General features: G+C 41.0%; 1 protein-coding gene across 2 annotated transcripts; it reads left to right on the top strand.

Annotated features, from left to right (window-relative positions):
• Positions 1-1,759: 1,759 nt before the first annotated feature.
• On the top strand, positions 1,760-17,216 carry LOC124031715 (opioid growth factor receptor-like). 2 transcript variants are annotated; one of them, XM_046343305.1, is made up of 7 exons: positions 1,760-2,124; positions 6,765-6,833; positions 7,075-7,156; positions 7,244-7,322; positions 8,697-8,763; positions 14,433-14,581; positions 14,735-17,216. In XM_046343305.1, exons 1-7 carry the CDS (start codon positions 1,993-1,995, stop codon positions 15,813-15,815), a joined length of 1,659 nt encoding a protein of 552 aa, XP_046199261.1. In that variant the 5' UTR covers positions 1,760-1,992; the 3' UTR covers positions 15,816-17,216. The 2 variants fall into 2 exon arrangements, with proteins under 2 accessions (XP_046199261.1, XP_046199262.1); XM_046343306.1 differs by lacking the exons at positions 1,760-2,124; positions 6,765-6,833; positions 7,075-7,156 and adding an exon at positions 9,692-9,846 and having other exon boundaries at positions 7,246-7,322.
• Positions 17,217-18,279: the final 1,063 nt, after the last annotated feature.

Genomic DNA, 18,279 nt, shown 5'->3' on the forward strand with positions numbered 1-18,279 from the left:
AACCCACTCCTGCTTTACTGCTTAATCATAGCAGTCAAACAAGGAAAATTATGGAAAAGGATCTGTCGAGTTTAATAAGGGCAAATTATATTTTATCGTGAGACATATTCAAATTCCTTTATTATGTCACTCCATAGCTTGCAATAATTATTATTTTGATGAAAACTACATTTCGCTTCTAGCATTGTTACGAATTACGTCGATATTCCTTCTTAAATGGCTCGATGACGTTATGGAAAAAGGGTATATTGTATAAATGTGGCAAGTCCTCTCTTGCTGTAGGAAAAATTTGCTTGGCTAGTTTCAGGCCTTTTGTGGTGGTTTTCAGTATTCACGGGCAAGACATTTTGTTTGATCTGTCAACCCTGTCATCAGCTGCTCAGCCAGGAGGTGCTTGAGGGGAAAGATGGCGGAGGCGGATGATGAAGTGGTTTCTGAATCTAATGGCGGTAGAATCAAGGAGAATTGGAATATTGTCCATAAGAAAGGAAAATGGAGCAAAGTAGAGTACAGTGATGAGAACGTTACTTCGTATCTTGTAGGAGTACGGTTTGTAATTGAGGAGCAGCTGATTGAATTACCAATCTTGAGGAATCCATTTGAGATATCCTAACTGGTGGAGAGAGTGCTGGGTAGAGTGAAGGCTGTGAGGATCATGTTTTTTTTTTTTTGTGCTTCTGAGGATCAGAAGAAACGTGTGTTGCGTCTCACCCGATTTGATAAGTTTGAAGTGTTGAGTGTATGTCTCTCAGAAACAGGGCACCTCTCAAGGGGGCTATATCTGGAGTCTCGTGGGAAGTAGATATTGAAGAGATGAAAAATACTCCTGGAGTGATTGATGCACGTCGGATGAATCGTGTGGTGAATGAAGAAAAGGTGAAGAGTCTGTTCTTTTATTTTTTGATATGGAGTCAGTTAGGGTGTATTAACTACAGAGTCAGAGCATTTATCACAAGACCAATGCAGTGTGATAATTGTAACGCTTTTGGTCATGTTTCAAGTCTTTTTGCAGAAAGGAGAAGTTGAGATGTCCAAGTTGTGGAAAAGATCATGTTATGTTATAAAAGTGATGAAAATGTGGCATGTTGCAATTGTGGTGAGAATCATGAAGCCTTGTCTTTCGAATGCCCCATAAGGGTGAAAGAAAATGAGGTGGCCAAAGTCAGGGCTATCTAGAACATATCATATGCAGCAGCTGTTCAAAAGGGTTGGCGGTTTGAATGGTGCACTTGAAGAGTCCATGGTGGTGGATAGGCCTTCACTGCAGGCTGCAGCGGTTGCCTTTCACCATCAGGATCCTGACATTTTAATGGTTAAGAAGGTGGACTTTGTGGCCTTTATACATATGGTGATAAATGCCACTGCCAAGGTGGAGGGAAGGTCCAGGACGATAGAAATCATTGTGGAAGCGGCGGAGCGGTTCCTGGGGCTGAAAGATTTCTTGGCGAAGGAGTTACATGGAATATTGCCACCCTCTCAGGCCCTAGAGCCGTACCACTCTCTCAGGCCCTAGAGCCGTACCACTCTCTCAGGCCCTAGAGCCTGAGAAGGGAGATATGAAGAATTGAAAGAAGGACAAAATGGGAGTTTTGTTTTGTCAGTGTACTATTTTAATTTGGGTGGATTAAGTTAGTTTCCCTATCACGTATGGATTTTATTTCTACCTTCTTTTGGTTTCAACCCGTCCAGTAGGTGGCAGCAATACACATTTTGGGGTTGTAGTCCGCCATAAAAGCCACAGAAGAAGAAGCTGCTCAGCCAGCAGATAGACATGCATTGACTGCAGACCATTTCACCCTGTCACTCATGTTTGTCGAACCCGTACTGGTACCACGAATCGCGACGATGGATTTTGCTGACCGGGAGGAGGGATGGTTGGTCGGTCGTGGTAGTCATAGAATTTAGGCCTGGAAGTTCAACTCATGTGTTATCTTGGCTAGCAGATTTCGCTTTTGGTCTTTCTCAAGCCCACATTGTGACATTGTGTTTTAAATGATGGATCAGGACGATTTAGTGTGCGTGTATGATTCGACGTGGGACACCGAGAGTGATGGAGACGATCCTGGAGAGAACCAAACGCGTCGCTCAAGCCAGGACAAAACTAAATCATGGACATCTGGTTTAGTACGTTGCATTTTTTTTCTGTTGTGTAACCAACTATTCAAATGTCGGCGTTAACACGGCGAACGAGTACGCGAAAACTAATGGTAGCATTAGGCCACTACTAGCACACGTTAGCTTGCTAGCTAACGTTAGCAACTGTTCAACTAATGGAAGCCTAACGACTTAACGTTACCTCCAAATGTGGAATATTGTTTGCAGGAGAATGTAATAGTTTTAAGTGAGTTGGTAACTATCATTTATATTTAACGAGTTTCATTTATAATGCCTCGTTTAGTTTTGTGTTACAAAGCTAGCTAGCTACTATGCTAACTAACGTTAACGCTTTATCTAGCCTTTAGCATGCTAACGTTACGTTAGCTAGATGTAACGTTAGCTTTTCATCCCCACTTTGTCTTGAGCTAGTCATTGCATTATAGCCTTCGGTGGCGGTTTTAGCATGTACATCTTGCTGGGGCAAACTCAGCAAAAAAAATGTTTAGATGCATGTCAGCGAAGCCACTACGCGAGATTGAACAGTACATACGATGGACTATAACTGTGACACAGTGCCAACAGTTAGGCCCTATAAAACTACTAAATGTAGATTTAATTATATTTTTGTCAACAATCTACACAATACTATGTCAAATTGGAATAAAAAATGTAAACATTTGGAAAACATTTTATGACAAATAAAATTATTTATTACGTAAGTATTCGACCCCCGAGTCAATGGGCCTACATTTTGAATGACATTTGGCACCAATTACAGCTGTTTGTCTTTCTCTGGGTAAGTCTCTACGAGCTTTGCACACCTGGATTGTACGATATTTGCACATTATCCCTAAAAAAATAAATATTCAAGCAATGTCAAATTGGTCGTTAATCATTGCTAGACAGCCATTTCAAGTCTTGCCATAGATTTTCAAGCTGAGTTAAGTCAACTGTAACTAGGCCACTCAGGAACAGGCACCGTCTTCTTGGTAAGCAACTCCAGCAAAGCTTTTTTTTGGACTAACTGAAGATAGACCACAGCCTGTTGGTTCCATTGAGAGCAAATTAATCATAGTGGGCAAGGCAGTGGGCAGAGCCAAGCACGAGCGAGCTTTGTGTTTGTAGACATTGCAGCACGAGCAAGATGTGGGCAAGTTGGTGGCAGAACACTGGGGAGTTCTTATCCATCTAATTTTAGAATGTTGCTATGGGCAAAGCCAAAACAGAAGTGATGGATTTGACAACTGCTTTACTTGCCTACTGCAGGTGGCAAACTTGCTACGGTAAGTTAATTGGAGTCAATTTATAGAGTATAAAAGTCAAGTAAACAGGTGTAATTGTATATACTAGTCAAGGTTTTTGATTTTTATATTTTCTACATTGTAGAATAATAGTGAAGACGAATGATGAAAGACTACATGGAATCATGTAAGAAAAAGTGTAAAACAAATCAAACTGTGTGCGAGTCTTCAAATAGCCACCCTTTGCCTTGACAGCTTTGCACATGCTTGGCATTCTCTCAACCAGCTTCACATGGAATGTTTTTCCAACAGTCTTGAAGGTGTTCCCACATATGCTGGTCACTTGTTGGTTGCTTCTCCTTCACTCTGCGGTCGGACTCATCCCAAACCATCTCAATTTGCTTCAGGTTGGGAGATTGTGGAGGCCAGGTCATCTGATGCAGCACTCCACCACTCTCCTTGGTCAAATAAATAGCCCGTACACAGCCTGGTGGTGTGTTGCGTCATTGTCCTGTTGAAAAGTAAATGATAGTCCCACTAAGCCCAACCCAGAAGGAATGGGGTAGCATTCTGCAGCGACGTAGTAGCCATGCTGGTTAAGTGTGCCTTGAATTTGAAATAAATCTGTGTCACCCGCAGAGCATCATAACACCACCTCCATGCTTTACGGTGGGAAATACACTTGCGGAGATAATCCGTTCACCCACACCGCGTCTCACAAAGACACGGCGGTTGGAACCAAAAATCTCCCATTTGGACTCTTATTGGTGTGGCTTCTTTGGGGCAATTTGACCATGAAGGTCTGATTCAGTCTCCTCTGAACAGTTGATGTTGATGTCTGTTGCTTGAACTCTGAAGCGGTTATTTGGGCTAAAATTTCTGAGGCTGGTAACTCAAATTAACATATCCTCTGCAGCAGAGGTAACTCTGGGTCTTCCATTCCTGTGGTGGTCCTCATGAGAGCCAGTTTCATTATAGCGCCTGATGGTTTTTGCGACAGCACTTAAAAAATTTCAAAGTTCTTAATTTTCCGTATTGACTGACCTTCATGTCTTGATGGACTGTCGTTTCTCTTTGCTTATTTGAGCTATTTTTGCCATAAAATGGACTTGGTATTTTACCAAATAGAGCTATCTTCTGTATACCCCCCTACCTTGTCACAACACAACTGATTGGCTCAAGTGTATTAATCCTTTACTTAACAGTAAAAAAAAATGACCCACTGCTTTGTTTAATTAACAGCAGAGAGAACCCCCTAAATTATATTTTTTCAACTTGAAATTTGATTACCTTTTCCTATAGTGACCCCAACATTAGAAAAAGCTAAACATCATCACCTTTGTTCATATTTCCATGAAAGCTGTACACCACCAGGGTACGTAGATTGTCTTAGGGTCATTTTTGACCCGGCAGTTATAAAATCACTTATGCACCACAAAAATCAGAGACATTCACACAATAAGATATTGAGATTGTATGCTACTGATTGAACTCAGCCAGCAGCTCCTGAAGTGGAAGATATCCATGGTTGGCACAGTTTGAAAGAACAAGTCTGAACTCCTTCCTCGCGATAAGGGGGAGAGAGGCCTTCTCATCAAAGTTTGCCTTCTCCCCCACCACCAATCTAGTTTCTTACCTCCCAAAGTGGAAAAAGAATGTGACCTTCCTGAGCACACTGCACAAAATGGCTGAGATCGGTGATCGTGAGGACTAGAAGCCAGCCATCATCCTGGACTACAACCACAACAAAGATGGCATGGACAACCTGGACAAGGTGATTTAGAACTTACATTTAGCGCTGGCCCCTGGTCATCTTCCATAACATCATTGACGTGTTCTCATACAATGCCTTTGTAATATGGCACAAGATCAACCCTACCTGGATGCCTGATAAGTGGAACAAGAGGGGTGTTCCTGGAGCAGTTGGGAAAGGCACTAGTAACCCCACACATTCAAAGACTGGAGCGCCTCACCTGCACAGCAGCGCTTGTGAAAGTTGTTCAGGGGGCTGAATCTTGTCCTGATCCACCTGAGGCTGCAGCTGGGGCAGACAAGAGGAGGAGATGCCTCTAAAGGACTGTAAAACAAATATGTGCTGCACATGTGAGAAATGCATCTGCAAAGTCCTTGCACACACTTGCATACTGTCCTACATGTGCTAATTAGAGTTGCTTGATTTGTTCTTCACGTTTTTGTTTTGTATCTATTGTATTTATTGTTTATACACCTTGGGGGTGGGGGCAATTATTTTATTTTTTTAATGGGAGAAGACTATTTTGTAGTTGAATTTCTCATTGTACTGTGTATATGAACTTTTTGACAACATAATGATATTTTCAAGACTATTGTTTCCCTTCAATAACATGCATTCAAAACTACTTTCTACACATTTCTGCTACTTTCTTAGGCTATACAAGTGTGCTCTTGCTAAAATAAGAAGTTGTTTACACCTATGCTGTACCTTTAGCAATAACAAACCTCTAGTTAAGAAAACAATTGACAGGTGTATTGTAATAAAAATTAGTAGTGTCCACTGATTTAAATGCAGTCTTTCAGCATTGTGAAGAGGGAAAACCCAGATATTCAAAGTTTGCTGAATGACCGGTTGTTTCTTCATACAAAATAGATTTGGGGTTTACAATTCAATTAAGCTGCTTTATTTTAGGGGTTTAGTGAAGGAGGGTCTTTTAAAATTAAAATAAAAAAACTTAAGACAAGGGGAAATATAGACTGTTAGGACTACATATGGGTGAAGGTGGAAACAAATCCCACAAATTAACTACATAATCTAACTAGTTGGCTAACGTATCCACACTTGTCACTCGCGCACTGGTCACTGGCGTGCTGTGTTTCTTGAGTTGCAGGCTGTCTGCCACGGCTCACAGAGGTAAATAACCTTCAGAACTGTGAACCCAGACAGCTTATCCATTTACCAAGAAAAGCGAATGTGCTTTACAGAACTTTATTGAAACCATGTTTTGTAGGAAAGGATGTTTCTTTTGATGTGACTGCAGTGATTCTGCCGTAGCGCAGCACCACACTGAAATGAATGCAGAGGAAACACTATGGGGTGAAAGGGCAGACTGTCAGCTTTCATTTGAGGACATTTTCATCCATATCGGGTGAACCGTTTCAGCACTTTTTGTACATAGTCCCCCATTTTAGGGGAAAGTAGTATTTGGTAGTTTCGTCACCATTTTTGTTGATGAAATTAACACTGCACCAAATCACCCATGCAACTGTACAAACAGGGAAACTATGGGGTGAAACTACAGCTATGGTCTGGTACCTGTATCCTCTTCAGTTCCACTGACTTACACCCAGGTCAAAATCATTTTAGGTACCCAAAAGAAAATGAATAATGCCCTTTTAAATGTATTTCTGCCAAATGGTTCATCCAATATCGCTGTACCATATCTTTCACAGTGGTCAAACACGTTCTCCAGGAACATGAGGGCTGCCAAGGACATGCAGAACTACAGAAAAGGGTATCCTGTAAGTCTGAAGGCTCTTGTTATTACACATGAATAGGGCCAGGAGTTTTTGTCCATGTGAATTTGTCAGGAAAAATGTTGGGTCTTAGTAAGCCTAGGCTAACCTGGTCTTACCAGAACCCACTTTTTTTTTTCTCCTGACCAGGTAAAACTCCAGGCCCTACACAGGTCATCTGTTTTTATCTTGTCATGAGACGTCATCTAGACATCTGACTGTGCTGCTTGTCTGCGTGTCTTCACAGAATCTAACAGACGACGAATGCTCAGAAGAGAGAATGTTCAATTTAAAATTCTATCTCAACGAATACCCCTCCTCCCCTGATGGTAGGTCATTTGCTATTCTTCCAAGCTGTTTTCAGTGACTGGAAAATGTGTGTAATGGTGTATGTGATGCTCTATATCTTTGTTTAGACATTTTAATAGAATCCTTTCATAAAGAATGGAAGACTGACTATAAGAGGCTGGAGAGAGTTCACTCCTACATTCAGTGGTATGTATGATCCTAAATGCTCCGGTTCTGTTATGGGCTAGTTGTGTGTATTTGTTTCTTATGTATCCCCCCCCAACCAACATTCTGCTGAAAAGGCAGTGTGGGATATTCAAAAATATTTTTGAAATATTTTACTTTCACACATTGACATGTCCAATACAGCAAATGAAAGATTAACCAGATGTTTATCTACCCATCGTGTCCGATTTAAAATAAAAAAATGTTTTACAGTGAAAACACAACATAAATATATGTTGTGTTTAAGCCCCCACCAAATAAAAAAAATACAGCTATTTTTCGCAGCCAAAGAGAGCCACAAAAGCCGAATTAGAAAATGAATCACTAACCTTTGATAATATTCATCCGATGACACTCATATGACAATGTTACACAATACATTTATGTTTTGTTCGATAAGATGCATATTTATATCTACAAATCTCAGTTTACATTGACGCCATGTTCAGAAATGCCTCCAAAATATCCAGAGTAACTACAGAGAGCTACTCCAGATAACAGAAATACTCAAACTTTGACGAAAACTTTAAAGTTATATTCCAGGTCGAATAAACTGGTCAAACTAAGTAGAGAATCAATCTTCAGTATGTTATTATCATATATATCCAATAACGTTCCAACCGGAGCATTCGTTTTTGTCTGCAGAGTCATGGAATGCAGGCGATATCAACAGTAATTTGCGCAGCCAGGAACTGGCATTCTGACAGTCCACTGACTCATTCCCGTCCCATCAAGCCCCACATCACACTAGAGGCTTCATTCCACGTTCTACTGACTGTTGACATGGAAGGCATTGGAAGTGCGAACAGATCCATATCTTGTTTGGATGTGGATAGGCGATGACTTGAAATTCGACCAGCCCTGGAATTTCCACTTCCAGTTTGGACGTTTGCCTGCCCTATGAGTTCTGTTATACTCAGACATAATTCAAACAGTTTTAGAAACTTCGGTGTTTTCTATCAAACAGCAATAATAATATGCATATATTAGCATCCCAGGACAGAGTAGGATGCAGTTCACTATTGGCACGCAATTCATCCAAAGTGAAAATGCTGGTTATACCATTATAATGTAGTATTATACTATATTACTTTATGACTAGGCCAATAATTTGCCCGACTCACAATGATAACAGTACAGTAATCGAATCTCAAGTGTCGTAAACTTGGATGGCGTTTACATTCTGTTGCAATAAACTGTCAATCACCAACATTTTGTCACTTGGCCCGAGCACGGAGCAGTAAAACATCAACAGGAAAGCTATCACAAAACACAATTGAAACATTATTGAAGTGATTCCACTGTGCTATTATTGATATCTATCCATCTAAAGTTATAATCCACTGTTGCTCTCAGGTTGTTTCCACTGCGGGAACCAGGAGTGAACTACATGGCCTCTGAGCTCACCAAGAAGGAGATCCTGGTGAGTGGTTCACATTTTGCTTGATCATTGTGATGTATTAGGAGCACTGACCTGCAAGTGGGTTAAGGGGTACAATAAAGCACTGTGAAATGCCCTTTTTCATAAAATGAGTTGCTGTTGAATGTAACAGTAAGCATAGGGGGGACAAAATGGCGCCCTAGACAGAACACTGTTTCAGCGAGCTCCCGTGGCATTCGTAAATTTATATTTTTACATTCTCCTAGCTTGAAAAAGTGGTAGAATTGGCTAAATAAGTTATCCTACAACGGGTGTTGACGGCTATTTCTCAAAAATATCCGACAACATGCCCAACAGAACTACTAAGAACTCGACCAAAACCACCATCCCTGTAGATGTGCAGGAGGAGCTAACACCATTGCGGATCCAAGCACAATGGACCTGGTGATTCAAAAGATGACTGATAACATCACTAAAGTGATCGATGTTAAGATAATAACGGTCTTGGAAGCAATAGCAGGCTGAACTACAGAGGGTTTTCAAACGTGTTGATGAGGTAGAAGGAAGAATTGTTACAGTGGAAACTTCAACTACGTCTATGGACACTAAGATAAAAGCACTTGAGAAACAGGTGTGCGAAATGGCGGAGCACACTGACTTGGATAATCGAGGACGCAGATGCAATATTTGTGTTGTGGAACTCCCGGAAAATTCTGAAGGGACACATTCAGTAAAAATGTCATGGATCCCTGGCTACCTACAAATGGACACTAAGGCTGGTCGTGTGAAGCTGGACAGAGCCCAATGCTCTCAAGCACCGATACCCGGTCCCAACCAGCGCCCACGGTGGTTATAAAGTTCCACAACTTCACCAACAAGCAGTGTGTCATGGATGCGGCTAGAAACATCGGCTCTGAAGGTAGTCAACGTAAAGGTCCAAAGGTCTCATTCTTCAATGATTATTCCACAGCGGCTGTACGAAGACGCAAAGCGTTTTGAGGCGAAGGCTCGACTCGAATGAAGATGGACTACGCACTGCTGTACCCGGCCACGTTGAAGATTATGGTCAACGGATCGCCTAAACTCTTCACACCTGAAGAGGCTGCTGCGTTTATTGACTCTCGGGTAAATAACTTTAAGCTGCACCTCCGCAGCATTGGATAACTTTTTATTTGAATCTAATCATGAAACAGTGGTGAGTTCTCACGTGCTCTGGTTCAGTATTCTCACGTGCTCTGGTTCAGTAATATTCGTATCTTTATTATTTTTCTTGCTAAAGGAACTTCCGCTATAGGTCAGGCTGAGATAGAGATAGATAGATAGATAGATAGATATATCTATCTATCTATCTAAAGGATGAGGCTATTGAGTGGCAATGCGGACTTAAGAGTCTACATTGGAATGTTGAAATCCCCGGCATGTTAGCTAGTGGTAAAACCCTTTTGGATTTTTACATGTTTCATTTTGGGGTTTAGTATAGTTCAAGTTCAGGGTTCATATCGTTTGTTTATGCTCGGTGAGATAGAGGAGAGTTCAACACATGGAAAAAGGTACCACCCCACTTTTACAGTAGGATTCAGTCTGGATATTGAATGGTCAAAGTGCAATGGCAGGTAACAGTTTGTGTATGCACATGGAACATTAGAGGGAGCCATAGTACCTTCTTTTTAAATGGGATTGTCTTTTTTTGAAAAAAGAAAATATTGATATTGCAAGAAACTAATTTGGATGATAAGGAGCATCTGAAATTACAACAGGGCGGGTTTGGTCAAGTGTTTTTCTCATAATTTACATCCAGAAGTAGAGGTGTAGCAATTCTTGGGAAAAATAACTTAATTAATTCATCTTGAATTGCGGGAAAGATCAATTTGGTCGCTTTGTTATAATTAATGGTACTTTACAAGGGCAGAACATTTCCATAATGAATATTTACTTCCCCCCTGATCACCCCCCTGATTTCCTCACTAAGGTATTTCTAGACACTGCAGTGGTTGGAGATTTTAATGATTTGTTGAACCCCCTTATTGATACGTTTCCCAGTGGTATAGCTTCACTCTCTCCTCAAGCTAAGTCACTTAAAAATATTTGTGATGATCTGGGGTTTGGAGAACTTTTCATCCCTCCAACATAGTTCACTTTTTTTTTCTCTGCACCTCATGGATGTCAGACTAAAATAGATTACTTTTTTATGCCCAGGATGTCTTTGCAGTCTGTTTTATCCGCTAGGATAGGAAGCATAGTCATATCTGATCATGCGGAGGTGATCCTGGACATAACTCAACGGGGCATTAAATCGGTCAAGACATTAGAGTTCGACTATAACCGTTGTTAAAGACCATACAGTCACGTCATATTTTATTACAGATTTTAAAGTATTTCTCTTCCTTGCTCCTTTGGGAAACCTGTAAAGTGTGCGCAAGGGGTCTGATTTATGTCATAGACAGCCACTCAGAGACAGAAAAAGCGTGAAAAGCAAAACGCGTTAGAGGGTGAATTAGGAACTAAAGAGACAGACTACATTAAAACTCCCACTCCTGCCCTATTAAAGGAAATATTAATCCTTAGATCAACGTTGGACTCTCTCCTAACACAGGACGCTGAAAAGAAAATTAGATTTGCTAAAAAGAGCGCTGACTCTGTCAACTGCCACTATTACTGATTCTGATGGCAATCAATTATATGAAAATAAATTGATAAATGACTCTTAAGAAATTTTATGCAAAACTTTATGCCTCCGAACTGCCAGATGATGTACCCAAAGAAGAGAACTTATTTTCTAAGATTGTTCTTCGGATATAGTAGGGAGCTCAGAGGTCTCTCCTTAATGCCCCTATTACAGAGGAAGAGATAATGTTCGCAATTAATAATTTGCGAAATGGTAAGGCCCCAGGACCAGACAGGTTTTGTAGTGAGTTCTATAAAGAGTTCCATGGCCTGATCCTTGAGCCATTGCGTGATCTGTTTAACCACTCATTTTCAAAGGACCAGCTCCCTCAAACGCTAAGAGAAGCCAACATATCACTTATTCTCAAAAAGGGAAAATGTCCAGAGTCTTGTTCCTCGTACAGACCAATTTCCCTTCTGAATGTGGATAGAAAATTACTTTCTAAAATTCTAGCCACAAGATTAGAGGACTCACTGCCACTAATTGTGAAAGGAGACCAAACTGGCTTCATTAAGGGCTGTAAGTCATGCAACAATGTCAGGCAGCTTCTTAATGTCAACCAAGCCTACCAACAAAGTGCTATTGATGGTCTTGTGCTCTCCCTAGATTCTGAGAGAGTATTTGATTGTGTGGAGTGGTCTTACCTGTTCTTTGCTTTAAATACATTTGGTGTAGGGGACAACTTTCTAAAATGGGTGAAAGTTTTATATGATGATCCTCAGGCTGCTCTCCTTACTAATGGGCTAAGGTCAAATAGCTTCTCTATATACAGAGGTACCAGACAGGGCTGTCATTTGTCTCCTCTCCTCTGCACTCGTTATGGAACCACTGGCCGAGGCCATCAGAGTAACGCCTGCTATACAGGGGCTGCTCATTGGTGATGTTTACCATAAAATAAGCTTTTATGCTGATGTCCTGATATTAATCTCTAGTCCTCGATACTTCAATTACATCTCTTATTAATATTATTGAATTATTCAGCGAATTCTCAGGCTACAAGATTAACTTAACTGAATCGGAAGCTATGCCACTTGGTAACCTTCACTCTGTACCTAATAACTCTCCCCTTCCCTTTTAAATTATCTCCCTCAGGTTTTATGTATCTGGGTAGATTTGTAACTCCTAAATTCCAGCACATATACAAAGCCAATTTTGTTCCCTTGTTTGATACAATAAGACAAGATCTGGAACGCTGAAACTCTCCCGATTTCTTGGTTGGGTAGAATATCCCTCTTGAAAAAGAACAATTTTACCTAGACTACTTTACCCAATCCAAATGATCCCAGTATTACTCTCCAATAAGGTAATAAAGGATGTAAATGGATGGCTAAGTTCCTTTTTATATGGAGTAAATGCAAGCCAAGACTTAAGATGGCAATATTGCAGCTGCCAAGTTCTATGGGTAGCTTGGATCTGCCCAATATTAAGTTCTATCAGTGGTGTGCCCACCTATGTTATATTTCTGACTGGATCATAAACGATGACTCTATTTGGTTAGACATTGAGACTTCTCTTTCAAAATACCCCTTACAGGATCTTTTATTTTTCAGAAGTTTCAAGTCTGTAGAAGATCACTGCAATAATCCCATTACACTTAACACACAAAGTATGGAGGTTAGTTCAACGCTTCCTGGGAAGGTCCAAACTAACCTCTGTTCTTACCCGAATTCTTAACAACCCAGATTTTGGTCCAGGATTGCTGGATGCTGGCTTTCACTTTTGGCTTAATACGGGCATACGCAGACTAAATTACTTATTTGCTGATAAGATTTTGTCATTTGAGCAGATGGTCGAGAAATATCGACTCCCAAAACAGGGTTTTTTCCCACTTCCTACAAGTAAGACATTACACCACCTTAATTGGTAACCCTGATATGTCTGTCATTGAAAGAAAGCTTTTTTTCCCATGAAGGAAAATGTCTAAGTCTGTTTTATGATGCTTTAAGGGCCTTTTCTGCTGTCAACACAGAGGGTGAAACCAGTGTGGGAGAAAGAATTGTCTGTTACAATTGATGAAGAGATGTGGGAGGACTTTTGGAGATATGCAAAAATTATATATATATATATATATATATATATATATATATATATATATATATATATATATATATATATATATATATATATATATATATATAATCGTACTAGAGCGTTCCAATTAAGAATAATACACAGATTGCATAGATCGCAGGCATGCTTTTAGCCCCACTTCCTCTTCCCCTCAGTGTCTTAAATGTAAAACTGATACAGGCACCCTAACACATTGTTTATGGTCATGTACCAAAATACAAAGATACTGGTCTGGTGTTCTGCAAGAAATTAAAAAGATCCCAGGGGTTGATCTAGAATTGGACCCAGTTTCTTTACTGTTGGGTCTCCCTAGTAGGCATGTTCCTTCAGTGGGTAAGAGGAGGCTTTACAACGTCCTTACCTTCGCAGTGAGGGCGAACATCCTTTTACAGTGGATTAGTGATAAGGTTCCTTCTATTAAAGATAGTATATTATTCCAATTTGAATGGGTGCCTCTGGAATATCTGACATGTACATTGCATTCTAAAACAGATCAGTTCTACAAAGTATGGGAACCTTAGCTCAGGTTCTAGGTAATTTAGATATCAGCTATTATGCTGCAAGGATTCTCTTCGAATGGTGGTGATCTATGTATTTCAGAATTATACTGTACGTTCCATGTGTGGAACCTAACTTGGTTGAAACTGAGCTTTTTTTTGTTTAATTTCTGTAAGTTTGTTTAAAATATATGTATTGAGAGACTCAATGATGGGGTGAGAGAAGCGCCGAGCGGGAAGAGGAAAATGGTGTTTGTATGTGTATAAGTGAGTGCTGTTTTTTTGTTGCTTTGTCTCAATATGGGTGAAAATTGTGAAATTCCAATAAATACTGTTACCAAAAAAAAAAACAGTAAGCATAGGATGACTTGTCAAAGGACTCCCTTAGGTCCAGTGAGCAGACAAAGTGTTTATGAATGGAGCTTCTCTAGCAAGGCGACGATAATGGTCTCTGTGCTCTTGCCCCACTGTGTCCTCAGGCCTTCAGGGAGAGTGAGGAGGCCAAGAAGAGGCTGGTGGAGTCCTACGAGCTCATGCTGGGGTTCTATGGTATCCAGCTGGTCAACAAAGACACAGGTGAGGTCAAACGCGCCGAGAACTGGAGAGAACGCTTCGCCAACCTTGAAAGGTGAGTTGCTGAAGTTATGCCTTGGTTATCTTTACAGGATGTGATTTCTTAAGACCATGTGGAACCACTGATGACCATTCTTTGTCATCAGTGGTGTTGTAAACTGTTACTAGGGGTCCTCCATCTAAATATTGGTTGTGTTTTCTGTCTCAGGAACATGCACAACAACCTCCGCATTACGCGCATCCTGAAGAGCCTGGGGGAGCTAGGCTTTGAGCATTACCAGAGCCCATTGGTGCGCTTCTTCCTGGAGGAGACTCTGGTCAAAAGGAACCTGAGCAGCGTCAAGCGCAGCGTGCTCGACTACTTCCTGTTTGCCATTCGTGACAAGCAAAAGCGCAAAGAGCTTCTGCGCTATGCTTTCCAGCACTTTGAGCCCAAGGAAAAGTTTGTATGGTGCCCCAGAAAGATCCAGAAACAGCTGAAGAAGGCGGAGAAGGGGAACGGAGAGGGAGCGGAGGAAGGCCGCACACGAGCCAAGGCTAGAGAGGGAGAGGCAGTGGGAGCCCAGAAGGAGAAGGGTGTCACGGAGGAGGTGAAGGAGACTACCAAGTTGAATGATGAAGCATTGAGTAATGATGGAGATAAGCAGGCTGAGGATTTTTCTGTTAATCCTTCTGGGCCAGCAATCTCCTCAGAGGACTCAGAATCACTGGGAAACGGGAACAGTAATGATCTTGATATGGACCATTCAGGCAGCCCAGACCCAGAGTCTGTTAAAGGAGATCACAGTATGGAGGAAGGACTCAAAGAGGATAGTCAAGCCAAGGACAGCGTCCAGGACTCGGTCAAAGTCAAGGCAGCTGCATCTGAAATGAAGTCTGAGAATTTGGCGCAACCGACTAAGAAGAAAAGGGAAGGTGACACGGTGGTGACACGCAACGGTCCTTCAGAGAACTGCCCCAACGGGTGGGAGGAAGGCACGGGCGTCCCCAACGACAACCACCCACATCAGACGAGCCCATCAGCGGCATCATCCCACAAAGCCAAGACTGAGGATCCCAAAAAGGATTCACCGAAAAAGGACTCCTCAGAACGAGGTGAAAAACACCCAAGGACTGACTTTAGTGATGTGTCTGATAACAAAGCAGTGCCAGTGGGTGGGGAGAACACAAAGAAAGCTGGAGAGGACCAGACAAATGGGAAAGAGGTGAAAAATGAAGTGGAGCCAATGGATGTGGAATCCAACTCTCAGCCAAGTTCAGGGAACTTCAGGGACATGGGAACTTCCTGAATATAAGGAGGGAGGAATCCATTGCAGACTAAAGGGACATATGTTAAATTGTGTACAATTATGGCCAATCCCAAATCGACCCCTAGACCCTACCCTCTAGGCACTTCATGTGGATATGAAAGGCTCAGAAAAAAATGTATAGTCTATGGTAATAGCTCATCCTTGCCGTCTGATACTGTAGGTTAGATGGAATTCTCGCCATATTGCTTACACCTCACCAATCCTCAGAATGGCATAAATTCTGAGTTCTATGGAAGCTCCTAGGAGGAAGGCGCTAGGTGGTTTCTGGGCAGGGCTTTAACAGAAATATAGTTTTCAGGCCTTATTATATTCTACTGTCCTCCATGTTCACATTAGAGTGGGTTTGTTCTTTTTGTTGGTAAGGATGTATGGATTACTGAATTTATTTGTTCTGATGAAATTGTGTTGTGATGGGGATTCGGACTGCAATCAGTTCTCCATAGTTGATCTTGCAACTGCGAGTAGTTTGGTACTTTGAACTGAGGAGGATGTAAGGATAGTCTGTAATTACAGTCAACATTGAAAAGATTAATTCATTCTCATACAATGAACTGATGCCTGCTTGTTGCAACTTTTTTTAATACACCACTCCGTTCAAAAACTGAATACAGTTTGAATAGTAATTTTGCACACATTGAAATGTACTTTGTATCTAGTATTATCTGTCGACGTTGCGACTACATTGTGTATTATATTTTATTGAAAGCCTCTATGAAATGGGAACAGGATTGTAATGTCATTTGTTTATTTCAAGAATTTTTGCACAATTTTTTTTTTTTTTTTTTTTTTTGCGGAATGAGAGATATACGTGACATTGCCAAAAAAAACACACAAAAAAAATACTTAACTGTTTGATTGTATTCTGTCTTGGAAGTTTTTAAATAATATGAGATGTAGCTATTTGGTTGAACTACTTTGGCTTTGCTGTAAGGATGACATAGTAAGTGTAATCAATAGAATGTGGGTGTTCTTTTCTTATGTTCCAAACAGCGAGGCTGTTATTTATTGTTTTGTTTTTTTTCCAAAATTATTGTATGGTTATCCAAAGGCCTGATCCCCTTCAACTCATTTATTGAATTGCAAATCTCAGGAAAACCCTGTGGGAGATAGTCAACGTTTCTTCCATTTCTGAGGTTATGTTTGGGTAAGCTTTGTTTTCCACCCTTGTGGAGATTTCATCACGAATGTCTATTTTACCATTTTCAGCAAATGAATTAATATATTCATCATACATGTATTGAAATTGTGTGTAAAAAGGGTTGTAAATACACTCTACTTTGGTGGGGTGATGAATGGAATTTGAAAATCCTTTGTCCATGCAACCTACAAACTTGACCCCTTTCCTGTTACATGACAATAAAATAAAGATTGTGCAAGTTATTTACATTTGTTTGTCTAATTCATTTTTACCCTTCTAGAATTATTCAGATTCCAACCTTGGTTGTCTGAATACGGTACTACAGCCGTGTCCAAAATTTGAGAATGACACATTAATTTTCACAAGTGCTGCCTCAGTTTGTATGATGGAAATGTGCATATACTCCAGAATGTTAAGAAGAGTGATCAGATGAATTTGTAATTCATTACAAAGTCCCCCTTTGCCATGCAAATAAACTGAATCCCCCAAAACATTTCCACTGCATTTCAGCCTTGCCACAAAAGGACCAGTTGACATCATGTCAGTGATTCTCGTTAACACAGGTGTGAGTGTTGACAAGGCTGGAGATCACTCTGTCATGCTGATTGAGTTTGAATAACAGACTGGAAGCTTCAAAAGGAGGGTGGTGCTTGGAATCATTGTTCTTCCTCTTGTCAACCATGGTTAACCGGCATGCCGTCATCATTGCTTTGCACAAAAAGGGCTTCACAGGCAAGGATATTGCTGCCAGTAAGATTTCCACTTAAATCGACCATTTATCAGATCTTGAAGAAGAGCGGTTCAATTGTTGTGAAGAAGGCTTCAGGGCACCCAAGAAAGTCCAGCAAGCGCCAGGACCGTCTCCTAAAGTTGATTCAGCTGTGTGATCGGGGCATCACCAGTACAGAAATGGCAGCAGGCAGGTGTGAGTGCATCTGCACGCACAGTGAGGCAAATACTTTTGGAGGATGGCCTGGTGTCAAGAAGGGCAGCAAAGAAGCCACTTCTCTCCAGGAAAAACATCAGGGACAGACCCATTTTTGTACCTCCAATCCATTCCAAACCGACTCTACTGTAGCACTTGATGTAGATCTGAATTATTTGGATGGGTGAAAGAGATATGGTGTAGCTCCATCCATGTCATCTTTAGGCCAGTGGAGCTTTCACCATACTGCTTTCACCATACTGCTTTCACCAACCTTATAACTTCAGAATTCGGATTGGGCAGTAGTGCCCCCATGGATTGGCAGGAAAGTTCTAGCACAGCCCACTTTTACTGGCTCCGAAGTCGTGCACCTCTACCTC

The sequence above is a fragment of the Oncorhynchus gorbuscha genome, linkage group LG03, assembly GCF_021184085.1.
Source record: "Oncorhynchus gorbuscha isolate QuinsamMale2020 ecotype Even-year linkage group LG03, OgorEven_v1.0, whole genome shotgun sequence".
NCBI classification, from domain to species: domain Eukaryota; kingdom Metazoa; phylum Chordata; class Actinopteri; order Salmoniformes; family Salmonidae; genus Oncorhynchus; species Oncorhynchus gorbuscha.

Bases quoted from the DNA above. Each gene is read 5' to 3' on its own strand.
- LOC124031715 (XM_046343305.1), top strand. From the start codon at position 1,993: ATGATGGATCAGGACGATTTAGTGTGCGTGTATGATTCGACGTGGGAC. The intron at 2,125-6,764 runs GTACGTTGCATT...TATCTTTCACAG, and splicing joins AATCATGGACATCTGGTTTA to TGGTCAAACACGTTCTCCAG. The intron at 8,764-14,432 runs GTGAGTGGTTCA...CTGTGTCCTCAG, and splicing joins TCACCAAGAAGGAGATCCTG to GCCTTCAGGGAGAGTGAGGA.